General features: G+C 40.7%; 1 protein-coding gene across 2 annotated transcripts in view; it reads left to right on the plus strand.

The window, feature by feature from the left end:
• Window positions 1–20,827, plus strand: part of FAT3 (FAT atypical cadherin 3) — a 622,988-nt gene that overhangs the window by 167,887 nt on the left and 434,274 nt on the right. For both annotated transcript variants that reach the window (XM_061120597.1, XM_061120607.1), the window contains exon 2: window positions 17,548–17,862. In XM_061120597.1, the coding sequence (XP_060976580.1) occupies window positions 17,548–17,862 (315 nt within the window). The remainder of the gene's footprint in view (window positions 1–17,547; window positions 17,863–20,827) is intronic.

The following is a 20,827-nucleotide window of genomic DNA, read 5'->3' on the forward strand; positions in this document are numbered from 1 at the left end:
GTACAATCCTTTTAGAGATGGGGAAAAGGAAAAGGATCACCTTAATTTACCTCCAGGCGATAGAGCAATAACTCGGGGTGCCTTGGGCTGCCTAGGTAAAGATACTTTAATCATACAGTAAAAACAGGTTTAGTTTGCTGCCTGTTTTAGATGAGGGAAGATTCCCCTAAGTTAATAAAGGAAACTCAGCTAACACACAGTCTGGCAAAGGTGATATGCTATTCTTAATCTTTGTCAACATTAAGTCTGTTTAAGAAATTTAGCAGGCTACAATGAGATGCATTTTCCCCTACATTCCCTATGTTCACTGCAGGAAAAGAAATGGATTGTGGTGACTTTGGATGAAGTTGATATACACAAGAAAGAACTGCTCTAAAATTAAGGGTGTCCAAGTTTCACGCCACAACCTTCAGACAGAAGTGGCTTTCCATCGTCTTGTTCCTTTGGGACTGAACTCATTATAGTAACCATCAAACCAGAAAGTCTTCAGCTGAGGGGTGTTTCTCGTGTTTGCTCTCTGGCTGTATGGAAAATGTGATCTTTAATTAGTTCAGGTTGTAAAACATTGCGGAGAGTTTCCCAGGCACACTTGGCTTTGTCGTCTAGGTCAGCAAGTGCAATTCTGTTTTAATTGTGGCTGAGCTATTGTTTTAGACTGATATTCCTAGAGTGCCTTTTACCAATTAATGGTAATATACTACTGGGAAATCATGTTGCCTTGTGGAAACCCGTAAATAGCAAGGCCCTAATAGGCTGTCTATTAATAGTAATACAAAGTCAAGGATCTAATGCCATTAAATGGCAGTATTCATGTGTGAAAGCCTTCTAGTAACTGCTTTAAGAAATTTCACCAGTCAGTTGTGTGTGTGTGTGTGTGAGTTTGTGTATGTGTGTGAGTGTGTGTGTGTATGTAGGCACGTGCATATTTGTGTTTTCTTCCTGTCTCTCTCTTCTTTGTCTTTCTGCCGGATTCCGTTCTCATATGGATTTCCATTTTCTGTCACGTCTCTGACTGATTGGGTTCAGAGAGGCAACACGTGCCAGTCCTTGCCTTTGAACCCGCACTTCAGATGTGTGGTGTTTTATTTCCTCTCCTGCCTCTTGGCTTATCATCAATTCTAGCAGTGAGTTTTGACACGTGCAAATTAATAATCATTCATTCAAAATGAATACGGTGACCTTTGTGCCCACACGATGTAGTGAAAGGAGAGGACGTAGGGCTCGGGGGTGTGTGAGCTCAAGACTTAATGAGACGAGCAAAAATGGGTGCTTCTGTGGATGTATATATACATTCCCGTCTGCTCGCCTCAGCTGTCAACTTACAGCGGTTTAATGTAACCACATACTTTTTACATTTGCATGTGATATATTCCTGAGAATTTTATGAAAGACAGAATTAAGAATTGAAATGACCTCTCCAGGCTGAAAAGCTGGGCCAAAAGCAAGGCAAGAAAATATTATAGGGATGAAAATAAAACTTTCATTGAGGTTCAGAAGTGTGGTTGTAGAAATGAACGGTGGAAACATGGCTTGGAAATTCATTTGAAAACTATCTTAATTCTTTAGGTGACAAAACCTGGAGATGAAATTGTGATGCAGTCTGTTTCTATTTAGCTTAACATGGCCTCCAAGTACAGTGATGCCCAAGTGTGGTTTTGAATGAACCAGTTTTCCAGTACTCTGGGCAGGCTTCATGCATTGGGAATAGTGCATTACGGGGTGTTTTCAGATTGAGTACCATCTAGGGGAGTAGATGAACAGCATGTAAAGAATGGGTAAAAGCCATCTTATAAGAGTGAAATCCAAAGACAACTAGGAATGTTGACTCCAGAGAAGAGAATACAGAGAATAGATAGACTCGTTCGTTGTATTCAGTTATGTGAAATAGAAGAGGCTGAATATATATTCTGTAGTGTTCCAGTGGGTGGAAAGTGTAGGCAGGCAAATATGGGGGTCAGATACGAAAAGGAGCTTTCTATCAGTTACATCTGCTTGTCGATGGAGCAGAAAGGCTCAGGAAGGGGGAGCTCATGAATACAGTGGGCCTTCACCTGCCACAGTGGGTGTGTGAATTTGATGGCTGTGATGTTCTTCCTGTGCGGAGATTCTCAAGATGCGCCAGACATGAAAGCAAAGCATGATTCTCTCACTTATAATGGTATGACCTTGCAAACATCATTGCAACTTTCAAACCTGTTTTCTCACCTCTAAAATGGGTTTAATATGGTGCCTGTGAGTAAGTGCTACGGTACAGTCAGCGCTCTGTCAAAGGCACGGGCATCGCTCTAACCTTATATACCTACTCTGCTTCTTTGCTTTAGTCTAACCAGTGAGTTTAACTTCTGCTGATGAAATGCTAATGTAATGTTCAGTTCGCAGTTTGTTGCTATTGTTAGCCAGGGTTAAATAATGAGTTATTAGCTAATTTTTCAGCTGAATGTCTAGAGATTGAATCAGAAAGTGTGGCAATGACAAGGGTACCAGTCTTGTTTGCTTAGTTATGTCCATTGAGCTTGGAATGTAATACTTGATTCTTGCATTTTATGCAATTTTTATTGTTGTTGTTCAGTCACGAAGTCACACCTGACTCTAGGAACCCATGGACTGCAGCATGCCAGGCTCCTTTATCCTCCCATCTCCCACAGTTTGCTCAAATTCACGTACATTGAGCTGGTGATGCTATTTTAGGCAATACTTGATCATAAAATACATATTGCCTTATAAAACAATAGTAATACTTTAAAAATATAATATAAAAGCAATAATTACTAGCATTTAAAGAGTACTTATTACGTACCCTGGTGGCTCAGACTGTAAAGAGTCTGCGTGCAATGCAGAAGACCCCCAGGTTCAATCCCTGGGTCGTGAAGATCCTCTGAAGAAGGGAATGGCTACACATTCCAGTCTTCTTGCCTGGAGAATTCCATGGACAGAGGCGCATAGCAGGCTGCAGTCCATTAGGTTGCAGAGAGTAGGACATGACTGAGTGACTAACACTTTCACACTTTCTATTATGTACCAGGCACTGTGCTAGGCATTTTAAATAGTAAACAATCTGTGTTTCCTACCTTTATCATAATAGTGAATTAAACACATTTATATTCTTTAAACCTCAAGTAACTTTATGAGGTGCCATCCCTATTTTATAGGTAAGGAAACAAGCAGAGAAGTTGTTATTTGCACAAGGGCACATCACTAGTAAATGACAGAGATAAAATCAAGACTTTTTACCTGAATTTTCACTATGCTTCCTGACTTAAAAATTAGGGTCATTTACAGTCAATTTATGGGTCTTCCCTGGTGGCTCAGCTGGTAAACAATCCACCTGCAATGCAGGAGACCTGGGTTCGATCCCTGGGTTGGGAAGATCCCCTGGCGAAGGGAAAGGCTACCCACTCCAGTATTCTGGCCTGGAGAATTCCATGGACTGTATAGTTCATGGGGTCTATGAAGAGTCGGAAAGGGGGTCACAAAGAGTCAGACATGACTAAGCGACTTTCACTCACAGTCAATTTATCAGCCATTTTCTGCCTTTTTTCGGTCATCACCCTCAGCAAAAAATGCATTTAAATGCATTTTGTATCCTAGCCCACAGTACTCTCATTCTCACACATATAAGTTTTACAAAGCACTATTTATCCTTATTATACACAACACTGATTTTTCCCTCCTATTGTATTTCATTTAAAAAATACACACATTGGACTTACTAAATTGATCTTAACTCAGTGACCATTACCAATTAAAATAAAAACATAATACACACTTGTTCTTTTCCTGTAGGAATAAAAAATTCTATACATTGGATAAGTAATAAGACTCATATATGTAAAAGGATTTGCTTCTTACGCTTTCGAGGTGGTCTCATGAAGCGGTGTCATTTCATAACGCAAAGGTTACAGTGAAGGAGAAGCACATTATATGAATCATGTTGTCCAAATGAATTACTGCTGTCATCTGAATTAAAACAGATACATGGTTCCAAGTCAGAGTCCTAAGTGACTTGAACATTTCCATCAGAGATTGTGAATTATATGTAATGGAAGCTAAATAGTTGTAGTTTTTCATTTTAGAACAGCCGTAGCTGTCAGGTTCCGATCATACACAAAAGCCAGTTGTGCCATGAAAAATACAATGTTAAGAGCCAAGAGACCGCCCAGACTCCAGGAATGAGCCAGACTTCTTGGGAGGTCAGTGCTCAGACTTGGGCATGGAGGGAGGAGGTCTAACTTATTTTCTTGATTTTTTTTCCACCCATCTCTTCTGGATGCTTCCCAGTGAATATGACCATTTATTTAATGGGCATTTGAAACCTTTCTGGTCTCTGCTCAGGGCTTTGGTTTGATAGCAAAAACAGAAGTTAGGTATTCCAAAGATCAACTGGTTGTGAACAACTGTTCCTTAGGAATTTAATATTGGTTCTCTGCAAGAAACCGTGTGAAGGACTGATCAGCTCTACTCACTAAAAATAAAGCATTTTTATAGCTGGTTTAAAAATCCTATGTCGGCATGTCTTTGAAGCATTCCTTGAACTGGTTATGAATAAATATATTACACATTTGCCTCCCCTTCCTTGCTATAATTTCTCTTTGCACAAGAACAGTTATCCCCTTCTCCTGGACTTTACGATCTTCCTGACAAGATTTACCTGTTGGCACGTTCCCCACCAGGACCTTTCTGCGAATGGCTGCAGCTCAGGAATGGGTTTCCCTTTCATCCAGCTCGCATTGGCTGAGTGTCAGGGACGGTGCAAGCAGAAGATGAATAAGACACTGGCCCCCTTTAAGACCCTCGTTGAGGTGTCAGACATACAAGGAAAACTGCAAAATGGGGTCTTCAGTGCCATAGTAATGGCGGCCATAAATGCAGTGGGAGAGTGAGTGGCCAAGTCTGGGTTGGGAGTTACTGACTTCACAGAGCCAGAAGCGCCGTCTGCGTCTCCAAGGTGGGAGGCTGCTTCTTCCCGGCCGCGGGGCCAACGGGAGCCGTTTCCAGGTGTCTGCAGTGTGCAGGCGGGTGGGCGCAGGCGGAGCGTCTGGGGCGGCGGCGATGGCCACGGTGCGCTCGCGGCGGCTGCGGACCGCCCCTGTCCGCACCGCGTCTCCCTGGGCCTGGCCCTCAGCCCTCTGCGGGAGAGGATGGCTCTGGCTGCTCCGCCCTCTGCAGCTGGCCTTGAACTTGGAGACTTTCTGCGGGAGGCCGAGCAGACGCTACAGGCGACTCGGGCCTTGGGGTGTGTTTGCGCCGCCGTCCCAGCGCCTGGTCGCACACGGGCTGCACTCGGAAGGAGCTGAAGCAGGACGTCCCGCGTGCGCCGCGGTCACTGCCCTCTGGCTGGCTCCGCAGCGGGGCAAGCTCACCCACCTACCCTTCCTGCAGCCTCATGGAGGTTATGAAGACTGTGCCAACCGGGGAGATTAGACGTCTCAGTAGGGCCTCCTGCCATCTTAATTAAACTTTCTTTCAGCAGCTCTTCCTGTTTCTGGTCTCCTGGGGCTAACTAGGTAGCTTTTTTTTTTTTCCTTTTTAGCGCGTTGCCATATGTTGGACGCTGTTAATGGAGTTATAATAATTCTCGTCTGGGTTCTTTCTGCGCAGCCATCAAAACTCCATTGGAAATAGAAACACCGTTCACTCCTTCAACACATATTTAATGTTCAAATATTTTGTGCACAAAGCGTCAGGGGCTCTGGAGGTGCTGGGTTCTGTGTGGAGTGAGACAGGAAGGACCCTTTCTGCCCTGGGGGATATTATAGTCTAATGCGGAGATAGGCATTAAGTCCAGAATTAAGGTCACCTGCCATGAAATCTGCTCCTCAAAAAGGCAAGTGCCTCTGTAACTACAGAGCATGCCTAAGACTGACCAAATAGCAGGCCAGTATGGACCCTAATACAAAAATTCTGTAGGCAACCTGCAGTCCAGGATGACCTCCTGAAAATCCAGGGTTACTCCTGCATTCTATTTTAGTTTTTTTTTTTTTAATTTATTTTATTGACAGATAGTTGATTTACAATTAGTTTATTAAATAAATAAATACACACACACACACACACACACACACACATATATATACAATTAGATTAGTTTCTGTTGTACAGGAAAGTGATTCAGTTCTACATATACATGGATTCTTTGTTTTATTAGTCCCCCAATTAGGACCTTGCTGTTTATCCATTCTCTACATAATACTTTGCATCTGCTAATCCCAAATTCCCAATCTGTCCCCAGCCGACTCTCCCCTTGGCAATCACAAGTCTGTTCTCTATGTCTGTGTGTCAGTTTGTGTTTCATAGATAAGTGTATTTGTGTCACATGTTAAATTCCACATATAAGTAATACCATATGGTATTTCTTTTTCCCTGCATCCTCTTTATTTTTGTAGCTGTTCTCCTTTTATCCCTACATCCTCTTTAATACCACATTTCCCATGCTGTCCTTTGCTGTTGCAGCTTTCCTTAGGGACCTGGGATTTCAGCTCTATTGGACTATGCAGTATAGACTCCTGAAAGGAGGAAGGGTGTGCAGTGAAGCCCAGAGGCCTCCTTTCTGAACTCTCCTCCTCTCTGCCCTTTGATCCTCCTGTGTCCTTGGTACCTGACAAGGAGCTACCCTAAGTCTAACCTGGAGCCACATTTGTTGAGGGATACCTCGCAAATACCAGTCTTACACATGCTAGTGTCAGTGACTCAACTTTCTTTGGATACTGAAAATTTATCAGTAATGGACATACACTGTCTATACCTAACTTCAGAACCGTTCTTGGGAGCCATTCACATACATATTTTAATCAGTATGTTAACAGAATATACTAAAATAATTTTCAAATTATCTTGAATTTTCACAGTAATGCAGAGGTCACGTTATTACTGCCTTATTTTTATTTTTTTATTTTTTTATTTTTTTGCCTTATTTTTAGAGTTTCTAAAATAGTTGTTTCTGATTCCCTACATATGACTTGCATCACATTATGGGTAGTATCTTAATAAATGTTCTTACAAAGGGGAGAAAATTCAACATGATTTTTCATCTCCATGTTGAGAAAATGGCATAGCAATTTGTTCACAAATCTCAATAATTTGTCCTAAAACTAACATTTACCTGTATTGCTATTTGCATAGCTTAGAATCACTAAGCACTGTGAAATATAGAAATTTTGGAAAAGAGTTCCTACCTGAGGCATAAAATCAGCATGGTAACAACACACTAGGCTTAATAGCAGCTTTTCTTTCTTCTTCTTTTCACTTGTTCCTGCAAGTCAACAGCTACATATTTATCAAAAATGCAAGCCTTGTGCCTGCACACCCTGATGTTAAGGACTCCAGCTAGAGTCTGCTTTTGTTTTCTTCTCAAAAGCTGGCCTAACAGCCTGAGTATTTATCTCTGTCTTGTCAGTGCCTCTGGTCCTGTCCACAGAGCAAGTGGGCACATTTCATCCCAGTTATGAATAGAAGATGAATCCAGGGTGGCGCGCACGTGTCAGAGGTTAGAACCATTTAATGGGATGAAATGCGAATGAAAATTGGAAAACAATCCAAGGAATCTGTAGAAGATGAGAACTGGAGAAACTCAATTAGCTGAAACCAGACACTTCCCTCCTCTGGGCCCTGGTTTCCCTGGGCTATTGTAGGTGCTTATTTGGTTATAAATAGGAAAGCAAAGAGTTTATTGTTTCCACTGTAAAGAAAGGTAAGGTGGTTTCAAGGATTTTGTTCATGTGCATGTATAGTCCCCATAACCTAATCAGTCTAACTTAATTACCTAAGTATGGCATTGTCTGTGTAATTTCAGCAACACTGGTTAAAGGAAAAAGCAATCTAGTGAGATTTAACCTGAAAGGATGAAAGAAGACACAAGTTCTGGAGGGTGTTTTTCTCCTAGATAAGCTTTTATAAACTTGTCATAATAAACATAGTTATGTTTTTCAATCACGTTCAGGAAAAAGCAACCACAATACCAAACTTGGACTCCAATCCAGCTTCCTTTGTTTACTCCATGCTTCACTTCCATCACCTAGAGTGTGTTTTTGCCAAGGGAATCGTTTCAGCTTTTTGGGGTATCATGTATGCAGTTATCTGTGCAACTTCAGTAAAAATATTTTCTTGGTAAATATCTACTCAGCTGTGAAAGTCAGAGTGAATTCACTTGTGAAAAAGAATAAGTGAGCTGTATGCTTTCATTGTTTTATTAGGAAGTTTCTGAAGGCTTTTGCTCCTTATGGAAAGGTATAACAGTGCTTAGTCGGGTCCAGCTCTGCAACCCTACAGACTGTAGCCCGCCGGGCTCCTCTGCCCTGACCTAGGGACTGAACCCGTGTCTCCTGCATTGGCAAGTGGATTCTTTCCCACTAGTGTCACCTGGAAAGCTCCCTGTGGAGTGGTAGATAAGAGCTTTGTATCTGGGTGAGGACACTGTGACTTGTAGTTGCCATATTCTGATACAGGAGAAATAAAAAAGAAAAAGGAAAAGTGTTCCTTTTAACTTGGAGAAAAAGTTTTCCAAAAGTGAACATTTCCATAAAGAGCAAGTGGTGCAGTCCCATTTTTAAGAGTGAACTTTGTCCCACCCTGCATTGCTTTAAAGTAAACACAAGAGCTTTTGTGACTATGTCTGCAATACACATTCTAAAGCATTAGCCCAGACATTTTGGTTCAGGAGATATTTCTTCAAGTCTAGTCTAACTTCTTGGAAGTGAAAAGGCTTTCCTAAGCAAACCTTAAATTCCCAGTCCCAGATTTTTTTCTTTTTCTTTTTTTTGGTATCTACAATTTGAGATCGTGGATGCTAACTAAACTTATTGTGGTAAACATTTCACAGTGTATGTGAGTAAAGCCATTATGCCATATAGAACAGTAAATAAAGTACAGAAAGCTGAGTGCCGAAAAGTTGATGCTTTTGAACTGTGGTGCTGGAGAAGACTCTTGAGAGTCCCTTGGCCTGCAAGGAGATCCAACCAGTCCATCCTAAAGGAGATCAGTCCTGGGTGTTCATTGGAAGGACTGATGTTGAAGCTGAAACTCCAATTCTTTGGCCACCTCATGCGAAGAGCTGACTCACTGGAAAAGACCCTGATGCTGGGAGGGATTGGGGGCAGGAGGAGAAGGGGATGACAGAGGATGAGATGACTGGATGGCATCACCAACTTGATGAACATGGGTTTGGGTAAACTCCGGGAGTTGGTGATGGACAGGGAGGCCTGGCGTGCTGGAATTCATGGGGTCGCAAAGAGTCGGACATACTGAGCGACTGAACTGAACTGAACTGAGCAAAAACTAAAATACAACCTAATAAATGACTTAGCAAAGGGGCTTCATTAAATAAATGATAAACATTGTGTGAGTAGTTCAACAAGTATTTATTGAGCATGTAGTGTGTACTAGCCATTTCTCTAGGGTAGACAACGGTGATGCAACAGAGAAAACTCTTGTACAGAGGGAGCTTGTATTTTCTGTTAGTTGACTAGTAGGCAAGTGGGCATTACCACACAGCCATTAAAAGCAAAATGTATAGAACTACAGGTATTGTTATGGAAAGCTGTTCAGTAGATGATAGTAAGTGAGGATCCACAGTTTCTGAGGAATATTCTGCTTTGGGGAGAAACTAACCTAGAGCAAAGGCAATACATCAAGGACATTAACAGTGATTATCTTTGGGTCATGACATAATGAGTGTTTTTAAAATGTATTTATTTTGCATGTTTTCTTCTACAATGAAGTCTTTTTATTTTTAACACAAAGATTTACCTAGTAACCAATTTGAATGCTCCGAAAGTTTTTGCTAAGCAAAAGATTGCCTCTTTCTTTTTCTCTTTTTCTTTCTCTTTCCTTCCTTCCTTCTTCCCTCCTCCCCCTTCCTTTTCTTTCTTTCTTCCTGTCTCTCCCTCTCTGTTGCTCTGTCTCCTATCACTGAAACACAGGAATAGATAGGAACTTCAGCTTCCCTCATAGACCTACTTCTTTGTTCCTCTGCAATGGTATCAGAAAGTATTTCTGTGTATCTAACCAAAATGCCTTGTTCTGAGGTATATGCTCATTTCTTCTAAAGAATCCAGCTAATTACTGCTCTTTGTGAAATAACCTCTATGCATTTAGACACTTAACAAAACTACTTCTTGACTTTATTTCATGCTTCCTGAAATCATTTTCTCCACTGGTTTAAATTTCAACAGACTTTGGGACTCTGTGGGAGAAGGTGAGGGTGGGATGTTCTGAGAGAATAGCACTGAAACAAGTATATTATCAAGGGTGAAACAGATCACCAGCCCAGGTTGGATGCATGAGACAAGCGCTCAGGGCTGGTGCACTGGGAATACCCAGAGGGATGGGATGGGGAGTGAGGTGGGAGCAGGGATCAGGACGGGGAACACATGTAAATCCATGGCTGATTCATGTCAATGTATGGCAAAATCCACTACAATATTATAAAGTAATTAGCCTCCAACTAATAAAAATAAATGAAAAAAAATAAAAGAATAAAAAAATAAATAAATTTCAACCTTCCCTTCTACTTGACTGTGTGAATCCAGTCATTGTGCTTAGGGATGGTATGCAAATTAGCATGAACCCCAGAAAGGCTCTGAGGCTGGAAACAATCTGGGATACAGTAAAGAAAAGAAAAACAAAACAATGAGAGCTGGGTGTGTTGCTACAGATTGGTCCTTTGTCCACTTCCTGTTTTCAGGCTGTTGGCATCTGGTGCTAGCTACACAGACCAGATTTACTGTAGAGAGAGAACAGGTATACATTTTGAGTCCATTCAAAACTGGTCCTGAAAAGTTTGTCTTAAAAACAAAATCAAATACTGAGCATATGTTTACTGAGTTCATAGAACGTCCTGGGAGGCTTTTGAGCAGGCAGCTAAGTTTTAAAATTCCTGGGCCCCAAACAGACAAGGAGAGCTGTCCATTTTCATTAACTCCAAACAAAAGCTTGAAATCAGTCTGCAGGCTTTTGCCTTAATTTAATGTGCTGCTCTCCAGCCTTGAGCCTTGTGAAATAACATGGAATGAAGGCGACTTGCATTTCAGGACATAATTGTTTCCTGCAACTGGGCCGTGGCTTTTTCTTCTTCCGCAAAGATGAAAGATATCTCATCAACAGGAGTTGGTATGAAGAGGAGGGAACGGAGTAGAACAAAAGTGTCGGGGTGGATGAGAATCAGTGGATGAGTGGTCAGAGAGGGAGTGTGCCTTGCCGGCTCTCTCCCCGGAGGCCCAGGGCTTTTAATTCTGGCTGTCTGTGGTGTGAATCTGTGAACAGTGCAACGTGTAAGTGAATGATAAAAGCAACTGATGTCTTCATGAAACTGCATCTTGGCTTCAAGCCTTGAAGATAATACCATGACACCATCCACATTCTTGGTAGTAAAGGGACAACTCCAAACTGCACATGTTTTTTAAAAAAACCTGTCATCCTCAGGGCACTTGGAGCTGGCGCTCTGTGACAACCTGAAGGAATGGGGTGGGAGGGAAGGTGGGAAGGAGTTGAGAATGGGAGGACACGTGTATACCTGTGGCTGATTCGTGTTGATGTATGGCAAAAGCCATCATAATATTGTAAAGTACCTATCCTCCTTTTTTTTATTTTATTTATTTATTTATTATTTATTTATTAAATAAATAAAAATTTTTAAAAAAGAAAACTGTTTTATCAAACAGGATAGTTCACAGATGGACAGTTGACTTCCAGAGCTAGGTAACTCTGCATGTACACTAGAGAAATCTAAAACGGATGACAGGCTCAGTCCATCCCATTTTATTTTGCCTAGGGATCACAGGATGGCTAGATGACTCAGTTTTTTTTTTTTCAAATGAAGCTATTTCTCAGAGTGCTTGTCTCTAAAGAGCCAGACATCCCAACTTGCCTGCATTTACCAAATGTTATGATGTTATCCTTCATTTATTTATTCAACATTTACCGTGTTCCAAATTTCTATCCACCATCCTAGAATAGAGGAAAACAAGACAGAATGCTCTGTATTCATAGGGAGGCCATAGTAGATTGGTGAAGGGACAAAGTAAAGTGCTAAGACAAAAGCCGCCAGGATGCCCCAGACCCCGGCTGGCTGGGGGAGGGTGTTCTCTGAATCTGAAACTTCCTTGCAGAACAGAGAAGGTGGTTTGGTTCCCGGAGGCAGGGACTGAAGGAGCAGAAAGTGCAGACACCTTTGTACAAAAGCAGAGGGGTGATGGGGTATTTAAGGAAGAAATTGTCTTCCAGTTCTCCTGGTCTCCAACCATTCCAGCATCTGAGAATCTTCTGAGGAGATATAAAAATGGATTCAGAATAATATGTTGAAACAACTTAAATAGAGGGAAGCAAGGAAACTATTGAATTTCCTGCTACCAAAGAGCTGATACCAACCCACTGTGAGGGATGCTGGGGCAGGGGATTGCCTTCTTTTTCATGATAATGGGCACATGTGGATGGATCAGCAGGCAGCTCCAGTAATGAAAAGAGAGTGTGCTCGGGTTCACAGCTCCAGATTCCAGACCTGACTCTGACACTTGATTAGCTGGGTGATTCGCTTAAAGTTTTCACTTTTAAAAGTGCTTTTAAGCATATGTTTAAGTGTATTATGTGTCAAATATGTGACATATAAAGTGTATTAAAGTATATGCATGTATAATATGTATATACTAAAATGTGTCTGAAGCATTTTGAATGCCTATTTTAAGATTCTTTCCTCCCACGGTTGCTTTGTGCGTCTTGGCTCATCCCATTTTAGCTGATGGCAGTTGATTTTAGTCTGTTTCAGAGTGGTAATGATTATAGGGATGACCATGGGTGTGAGTGGAGTGACCTGGGTTGAGCTATGAGGATAAAATCCCCATTCTTTCCCTAATTATCACCACACTGGGCTCAGAACAGTGATCCTTCCTAAGGCCATAAGAGCTTTATACAAGTCTAGGGATGAATAGGAAAAGAAAGAAAAATAGTATCTGTGTGATCCTGTTAAATAAAGGCAAGCAAAGGTTGGCTAAAAGGGATTATGAAGCCCATGAAAGAATTCCATGTTCTCTCAGAAATAAAAGTACTAAGTGTTTGATTCTTGAAGAAATAAGCAATTTAAAAATACACTTAACGTTAACACTGGGGGAAGCTGGGTGAGGGTTGCCCAGGAACTCTAGTTCATTTCTTTGTACCTTCCTATTACTTTATAATTATTTCAGAATAAAAAGTTATTACAAAATGTAAGTGCACTGAGAATTGGGAGTTAATATTTTGACTACCTGGGAGTAAGAATTAAAGATTATATGTGCACAAGGAAACAGGTAAATCTCTATTAGAAGTGTCTACAAAGAATATACTGCCAGGGTGATTTAAAGTTTTTCTTTGTGTGTCTTTTTTTAAACTGCCTCAGAAGCTATAATACTTTTCCTGGCAGAGGGATTTTCATCATGTAATGTAGGCACAAGGCCACCAAAGCATTCCCTAAACCATTTGTTGACAGTTTTTTTTTAGAGTAGTTGTAGATGTTTGGGTGTCATTTTTCTGGGGCAAGATATCATTTGACACCTTGGTTGCTCCATATGGAGATATGGCTGGAAAATGATGAGTTGAGTAAGCCAGCCTGTGATAGTCATCTGCTTCGAACAGCTCCATCCATTTTTCCTCTCATCTCCAATATTCAGAGCTTAGTCGATAAGAACAAGGTATATATAGTTGTTGTTTTTTTTTTAATAATTTGTTTGTGAAAAAGAAAGAACAACTATAGCTGGCACATGCTTCATGCTGGGATCAACTTATTCCATTTCAAACTGTGCACAGCTCTAAGAAATAAATAAATACAGTTTATGTACCTGCTTATACTATTAAATATTGTTACCCAAATAATTCCAGTCTGCCTTTATTATACAGTAAGAAGAAATAGAAGGAGGAAAATTTTATAATCCTAAGCATATCTCAAAGAGTATAAAAAATCCCAACTGTACTTCTAAAGAACTTTTTAATGGGCATCTTCATAAATATCAGCATCTGCATAAAGTTGGGCATCTCAATAGAGTCTATGTTGTGTATTTCTGTGATAGGTGAAATGTGAGAGGAAGGATGTATCTGCATCTGGGATATTCCACCTGAGCCCTCTCTACTGAGCAGCACCCCCAGAAACTTGCTTCTAGAAGCTCACTGTAGACGGTTTATTTTTTTAAATTGTTGTTCAGTCACTCAGTTGTGTCCAACTCTTTGCAACCCCATGGACTGCAGCACGCCAGGCTCCCCTATCACTTCACTATATCCTGGAGTTTGCTCAGAGGAATGTCCATTGAGTTGGTGACACTATCTAACCATCTTATCCTCTGCCGCCTCCTTCTCCGTTTGCCTTCAGTCTTTCTGAGCTTCAGGGTCTTTTCCAATGAGTTGGCTCTTTCATCAGGTGGCCAAAGTATTGGAGCTTCAGCTTCAGCATCAGTTCTTCCAATGAATATTCAGGGTTGATCTCCTTTAGGATTGACTGGTATGATTTCCTTGCAGTCCAAGGGACTCTCAAGAGTCTTCTCCAACACCACAGTTCAAAAGCATCAATTCTTTGGCTCTCAGCTTTCTTTATAGTCCAGCTCTCACATCCATACATGACTACTGGAAAAAACATAACCTTGACTATATGGACCTTTGTAAATAAAGTGATGTCTCTGCTTTGTAATATGCTGTGTAGGTTCATCATAGCTTTTCTTTCAAGGAGGAAATTCATGGCTGCGGTCACTGTCCATAGTGATTTTGGAGCCCAAGAAAATAAAGTCTGTTACTGCTTCCACTTTTTCCCCTCTGTTTCCATGAGTTGATGGGACCGGATGCTAATCTGTTACATGGGGAGGGAGGGGTAGGCAAAATCTGAGAGCATTTTAATTAGATTAAAAATGGGATGAAGAATACTTTTGGAAATAATGATTGTATTTGTTGTCTTGATGGTGGTGATGGTTCAAGGGTATCAAAACTTACAAATTGTTTTCTTTGAATGTGTACAGTTACTGTATGCCAATTATACCTCAATTGAAAAAAAGTAAAAAGGAATGCATGGTAATAATAAAAAAAAGCAATGAGCTTATATGATTTTGGCAATCTTTGGAAACCTCAGAAGTGAGTTTTTGCTTGATAGAAAAGCTCATGTGGATTTCCATTTTTTAATTGTGACCATGTGGATCATAATTAACTGTGAAACATTGAAGAAAGTGAGGAAATGCTTTCACTGGGTATTAGTTGCTTAATATGGTTAATATGGAGCCTTGGATGAATTTTAAAATAATTGTCAACACATTTCACAGTCATTCTTTTCCTTTTGTCCTCGGATTTTTGGATCAGGATTGATGCCTGAACACTGTGTTCCAAGATACTCATTTGCACTTCTACTTAATGAGTGAATAGCCATAAACTTATTTCATATTAATGAGAGAATTCTAACTTCTAGAGGACATGTCTGATGTTTCATTAAAAAATAGAGTAAAATTTCACCCATATATTTTAATTTACATTAGTGGCTGCCTTTCATCCAAGGACTTTTCAAAATCACCTAAATGTCCAAAGCCAGTAATACACCATCTCCCAGTTTGACAGGTGCAAGAAAAGAGATTTAAGTGATTTCCAGGGACCACAGAGCAATTCTGTGACTACAAATCTGTGTGTGTGTGTGTGTGTGTGTGTGTGTGTGCAGATGCATGCTTGCCGTCTGTGCATGTGAGTGCATGCATGGTGGGTGATCAGGCAAGGTACAGACAAAGCTGACCTCACTTCTTTGATTTTGTTCCTTGTTGAATTAAGTTTTCTTCTTAATGGACTAACTTTGCTGTTTCCCAAACCGGCCAGATATTTTCATGAAAAGGTATCGTGGGCAGTCACAAAGACCAAGCAACAATATGCGACATGACTGGAAAAGAAAATAATATCTAACAAGACTTTCCATCCCAAACTCTCTCCTCTCCTCGCCCTTACTTTGGGGTATGGTTACTATTTGCAAGGCTTTGGGGTATTTATTTTGATTCATCTTGGTTTTACACATACTCAGCATCTATTAACACTATAGTATGTTGCAAACTTTGTGCCAAACACTCGACATGTGTTTAATTACATGATCACCATGGCATTGAAATATGGGTGCTAAAACTAGGCTTGCTGGGTTTAAACACATTGTTCAGGGTTAAAGAGGTGGCAAGTAGTGGAGCCTGGATTTCAAAGTGGAACATTCAAGGCAGGCAGACCTGGGTTCTCCAATTAGCCATGCAACCTGGAACATGTTACGTACTCACATTTGAGACTTAATGCCCTCATTTATGAGAGAATTATAAAGTTTGCAGGGTTCTTTGGTGGATAACTTTAGAGCTAAAACTTCAACATCAGTTGTACGATCTCCCTTTGAATCACTTAGCTGTTCTGAATTTTAGGCAACTCTCTTTTGGCCTAACTGCTTCTGGACAGATGCTCTCCTCCCTCCCAGGTAATATGCTTGGCAGTTTGCTTAGTCAAAATCTGTAGGGCAGATTATGTGCCTAATATGGTCAAAACCTTGACAGGAGAACCAAGGATAGAGGATTCAGGCCAGAGTTGGAGAACTGCTTCTTCACCCCATCCATGGATGTTTTTTACAGTATAACAGTTTACAGGAATTCCATGCTTTTCATGAGTATCCTAATTACTTCTAAAGATTTTATAAGCTGAGCCCCAGGGTTTTCCCATTACAGTGGTAAGTACTTAAGAGTTCTTGTAGTAAGTTTCTGCAGCTTTGGTGTTTTGGGTGAGGATTATAACGATATTCAGGAACACTGTGTTTTCCTTTGACTTTTCTGGCATATGTTTGATTTCCTGTTTGGCGCTTGTTTCAACCCTGAAATGAGAAAGGTGGGAAGGAGCAGGCTGGGCATTTTTCTGCTCCTAATTTAAAATTCTTGTCCTCAAATATCCCTCGAAGTGGCTCAGAGTTTATTTGGGGCCCTCTGTAGAGTTCTTGAGGGACCTGGAGCTCATGCAGAAAGTATGTTGGTATGGATTACAGTGTCTTCTCTGATTCTTTTGGAATAACTGTGACATTTGATTTGTAGGGAAATTGCATCAAGGAGGCTTATATTTTTGCATGCAAAGCATTTTCCATCCCAATAGACTAAAGAACACTTGAAAGGTCTTTTTCACTTTTGTGAATGAACAGATAAAATATTGTGTCCTGGGAAAGCTTTTGGTTGCATAAGAAATCAATGCAACCTCAGGTTAAGTGGAAATATTGGTGTGATTGTGCACTGATTTCCCATGCATCATGTGAAGTGTTTTGACCTCTGGCCCACTCTCTTCCCATTTTCCCAGTTGTCTCGTGTGTGTGTGTGTATGTTTTGTCCATACTGGAAATTCAAATAAAATATTTGTGAATGTGATTATACGTCTCAAATGGTGGACGAACTAGTTAGTATAGTTTTGTGGAAAATAATGTTCTGATGTAAAGAGAAGCATCTTGAGTTTGTATTTTTTTTCATTTGCCTTTATTCCTTAGCTCAGCCCTTCTCTGTTGGAGATGATTGGCTTAGTCTCCTCCTGGTCTGCTGTCTCAGTCACTCTTTCCCTTCTTTCTCGCAGGAGTCGTCTCTACTGCAGACATTCTCGATCGAGAGACAACGGGGTCGTACTGGCTGACTGTGTACGCCACAGATAGGGGTGTTGTTCCGCTCTATTCCACTATTGAGGTCTACATTGAAATTGAAGACGTGAATGACAACGCCCCGCTGACCTCGGAACCTATTTATTATCCTGTTGTCATGGAAAACTCTCCAAAGGATGTATCTGTCATTCAGATCCAGGCTGAGGACCCTGACTCTAGTTCCAATGAAAAACTGACCTACAGGATTACAAGCGGGAATCCTCAGAACTTTTTTGCCATCAACATCAAAACAGGTAAGGGAATGCTTGTGTGACTTTTTTTTTTCCAGTTGTTAGTCCACCTTTTAAATTCACAACTCTGGTACTTGCTGTGTCCTTTTCTTTATTTCATTGTGTGGAGAAGAGCATCCTTCTTTCTGGAAACAGTTTCTGAAAAGGTGAATGTTCTACCAGTCTGTTTCAGTATGTTTTAACCTCAGCTGAATGGAAGTGAAGTGATCTAACAGAAATTAAGAGGCTTTCTCAGGAAGCCTTAGGTTTGCTTTAGTCATAATTATAAAAAATGGCTCCCAGACCATTCAGAGAGCTGGCTGCTTGCTCTCTCTTTCTTAGGAGAACATAACCTAGGCTATGCTGAGTTCTGTGGCTATCTGGTTTTGTGATGCCTCTCCTTCTAAACTCCTCCCTCGCTTGTCCTTAATCCAGCTCATTATAAATAATCTCCTTAAAGCCTTAACTTTAAGCCCCAGATTGTTGTGATTTCTGTTGCCCATCAATGAAGTGTTATGTTTAGAAGAACTTCCAGTATCTAAATCTTTACATAAAACACATATTTTTAATTTTCTGGGTTTTTGCTTAAAAAGTTTCTAGAGATTGCTGAAGACTATACTTGCTGGCTACGGATCAGAAAGGGCAGGCGTGGAGTTGGTTGAATGCATTCTGAAGCAAGTATATAGCGCTAGAAAAAATGCTTTGTGGAATAAATCTCAGAAGTTTGTTACTTTCTTATGATTTGCCTCTTTTTGATATGTACAAGCGATCGAAATACTCAGTGAGAGCTGAGAAGGATACAATTTTAATTAATTGAAATTTGGAATGTAAAGATATTATTGCTGTTTCCCTCTGGGCAAGTTGATGTTGGTCAAAAGTTAGGCTGGGTGATGGAAATGTGTTGGTGGGGACGTGTTCTGCTTTCCTGACAAAGTCTTGATGAAGTTGATAGTTATTTTTCCTGCCTGTGTTTGTTCAAGTAGAAACATACAGCTGACCCCAAGCATTTTATAAGTGCCAGATTCCCATTAGCATAATTTAAAGAGAATGCCAAGGGTTTTTTTTTTTTTTTAACTATTGATTTTTTTCTAACTATAATATGCGTAGGTTAGTCATTTTGTTAAGCAGAATTCAGCATTTGAATAGCTTTGAATCCGGATCCAACCCTGATTTCCTTAGAAGACAGAGTAGTCATCAGCCATCAGTGTCTGATTGAGGCCTCCCTGAATGTGAGGGAGGGCCCGGAGAGCTGGAGCCACACCCATCCCTTCAGCACCCCCTTAGACCCAGGCATGTGAGGACTCCGCCCTCCTGATTCACTTCTCACTGTAGCCAAGGACTCTGCAATACTGTGGAAGAGAAATGAGCTCAAATACTTCAGCAAATTAAGAAGAAGAAAGGACAAAGACAAAAACGTCACAGAAAAGAAGTTGAGGACATGGCCGTCTTCACATTTCACAGCCTCTGTGGAATCTGAAACACCCCAGCTAGATTCTGAGTTTTCTCTTTTGATTCCATTGGCATTTGAGTCAGTGAGGGTAAACCCAGTGCCCTCTTTTACGAAAGACGCTGCACAAGGCCAATGTCAACTGGTCTCTTCCTGCACTCATGGGCTGAAATTAAGGGAAGAATAAACATCACAGGGAAGAATTTGGGTTGGAGGTGAAGACCATAGAATGAACATTATTTGCAGAGAAGAACATGTAGACTCCTGTAACTAAAGATGTCTTTTATAAAGCTTTGAAAAGTCTATGCATAAATTTTCAGAAGGTCCTGTGTTATCAAAATTTGGACTGCATTACATGATAGGAACCTTCATCATAGTTATAATTTCCCTGTCCTTGTTGTAGATTTTTAAAAAGGATTTGTGCCAGGAATGACATTTTAGACCAATTTTTCTAATAGTCTAAAAGGAATGCATGGCACACTTTGTAATTCTCAGACACATGATAAGAAAACATTGGATTTTGTTTCTCCATTTAGTCATTCATCAAGCATGTACTGTGCCTTCTGGTTTACAAACAAGATCTAGTATACAGAGTTACAAACTTAGGAGATGGCCCAAGCTTATCAGGGACCCAAAGGTAAATGAAGTTAATAACATGACAAACATTCACGGTGGAGTGCAAGTAAAGTGAGAGGGTGGAGCAGGTGAGGGTGGTGGTCAGGGAGTACTTCATGGAGGAGGTAACATTTGGGGTTTGAAGTCCTGGTTTTCAGAACCTCGCTCTATACATCTAACTGGGAAGCACCATCAACTTCAGAGAAAAACATAGACTAAATCAGACTCTCTTTATGAGCTTGGGCAAGTTATTGAACCTCTCTGAACTTCACTTTTTAGTGAGAAAGGATTGTTGCAGGGGTTAGAGAAGTTCTCATGTGAAGTGATTACCACAGTGGCTGGCACATTGAAACTGTGCAGAGAGAGTTGATACCCCATCCTGACTGCTGTAACTGATTACAGCCACACCATTTAATCTCCTAGGGCCTCTAGTTCTTACCTAGAGAAGGAAAATGCCTTGCTTTCTTCACACGAATTGCTCATGAAGTTTCAATGTCATGTGGTGTTTGAAGGCCATTGGTGAACTACAAATCTCCAAAAGAATCATGTTATTACTGTTCCTATTTCTGTTGAGGTTCAGGGAACCAAGGAGCCTGGTGTAACTCTTGTTAAATGTGTTGCTCTAATAATGCTGTCCATGGAGACATTTCCATCCAATTCGACAAACCCTCCAATGAGACGCTTTAGTTTCGGGCATACTTCTTGTTTCTCTAAAGCCCTTTGTCTGCAATGGTTACATTAATGTAACATTTTTTCAGGAATGCAGGGGAGATGTACCTAACTGGTATATTTAGGTAAGATTTATGGTTTAGATTTTTTCAACTAGATATGGACTCTGGTAAACTGACCTTTCATTCCTCTGTGGTAGAGCTGAAATTTATAGAGTTTCGTTTTGCTTTGGCAATGTGCTCCATAATAAATAAGGAT

This window comes from Dama dama, chromosome 2 (assembly GCF_033118175.1).
Source record: "Dama dama isolate Ldn47 chromosome 2, ASM3311817v1, whole genome shotgun sequence".
Classification (NCBI taxonomy): Eukaryota; Metazoa; Chordata; class Mammalia; order Artiodactyla; family Cervidae; genus Dama; species Dama dama.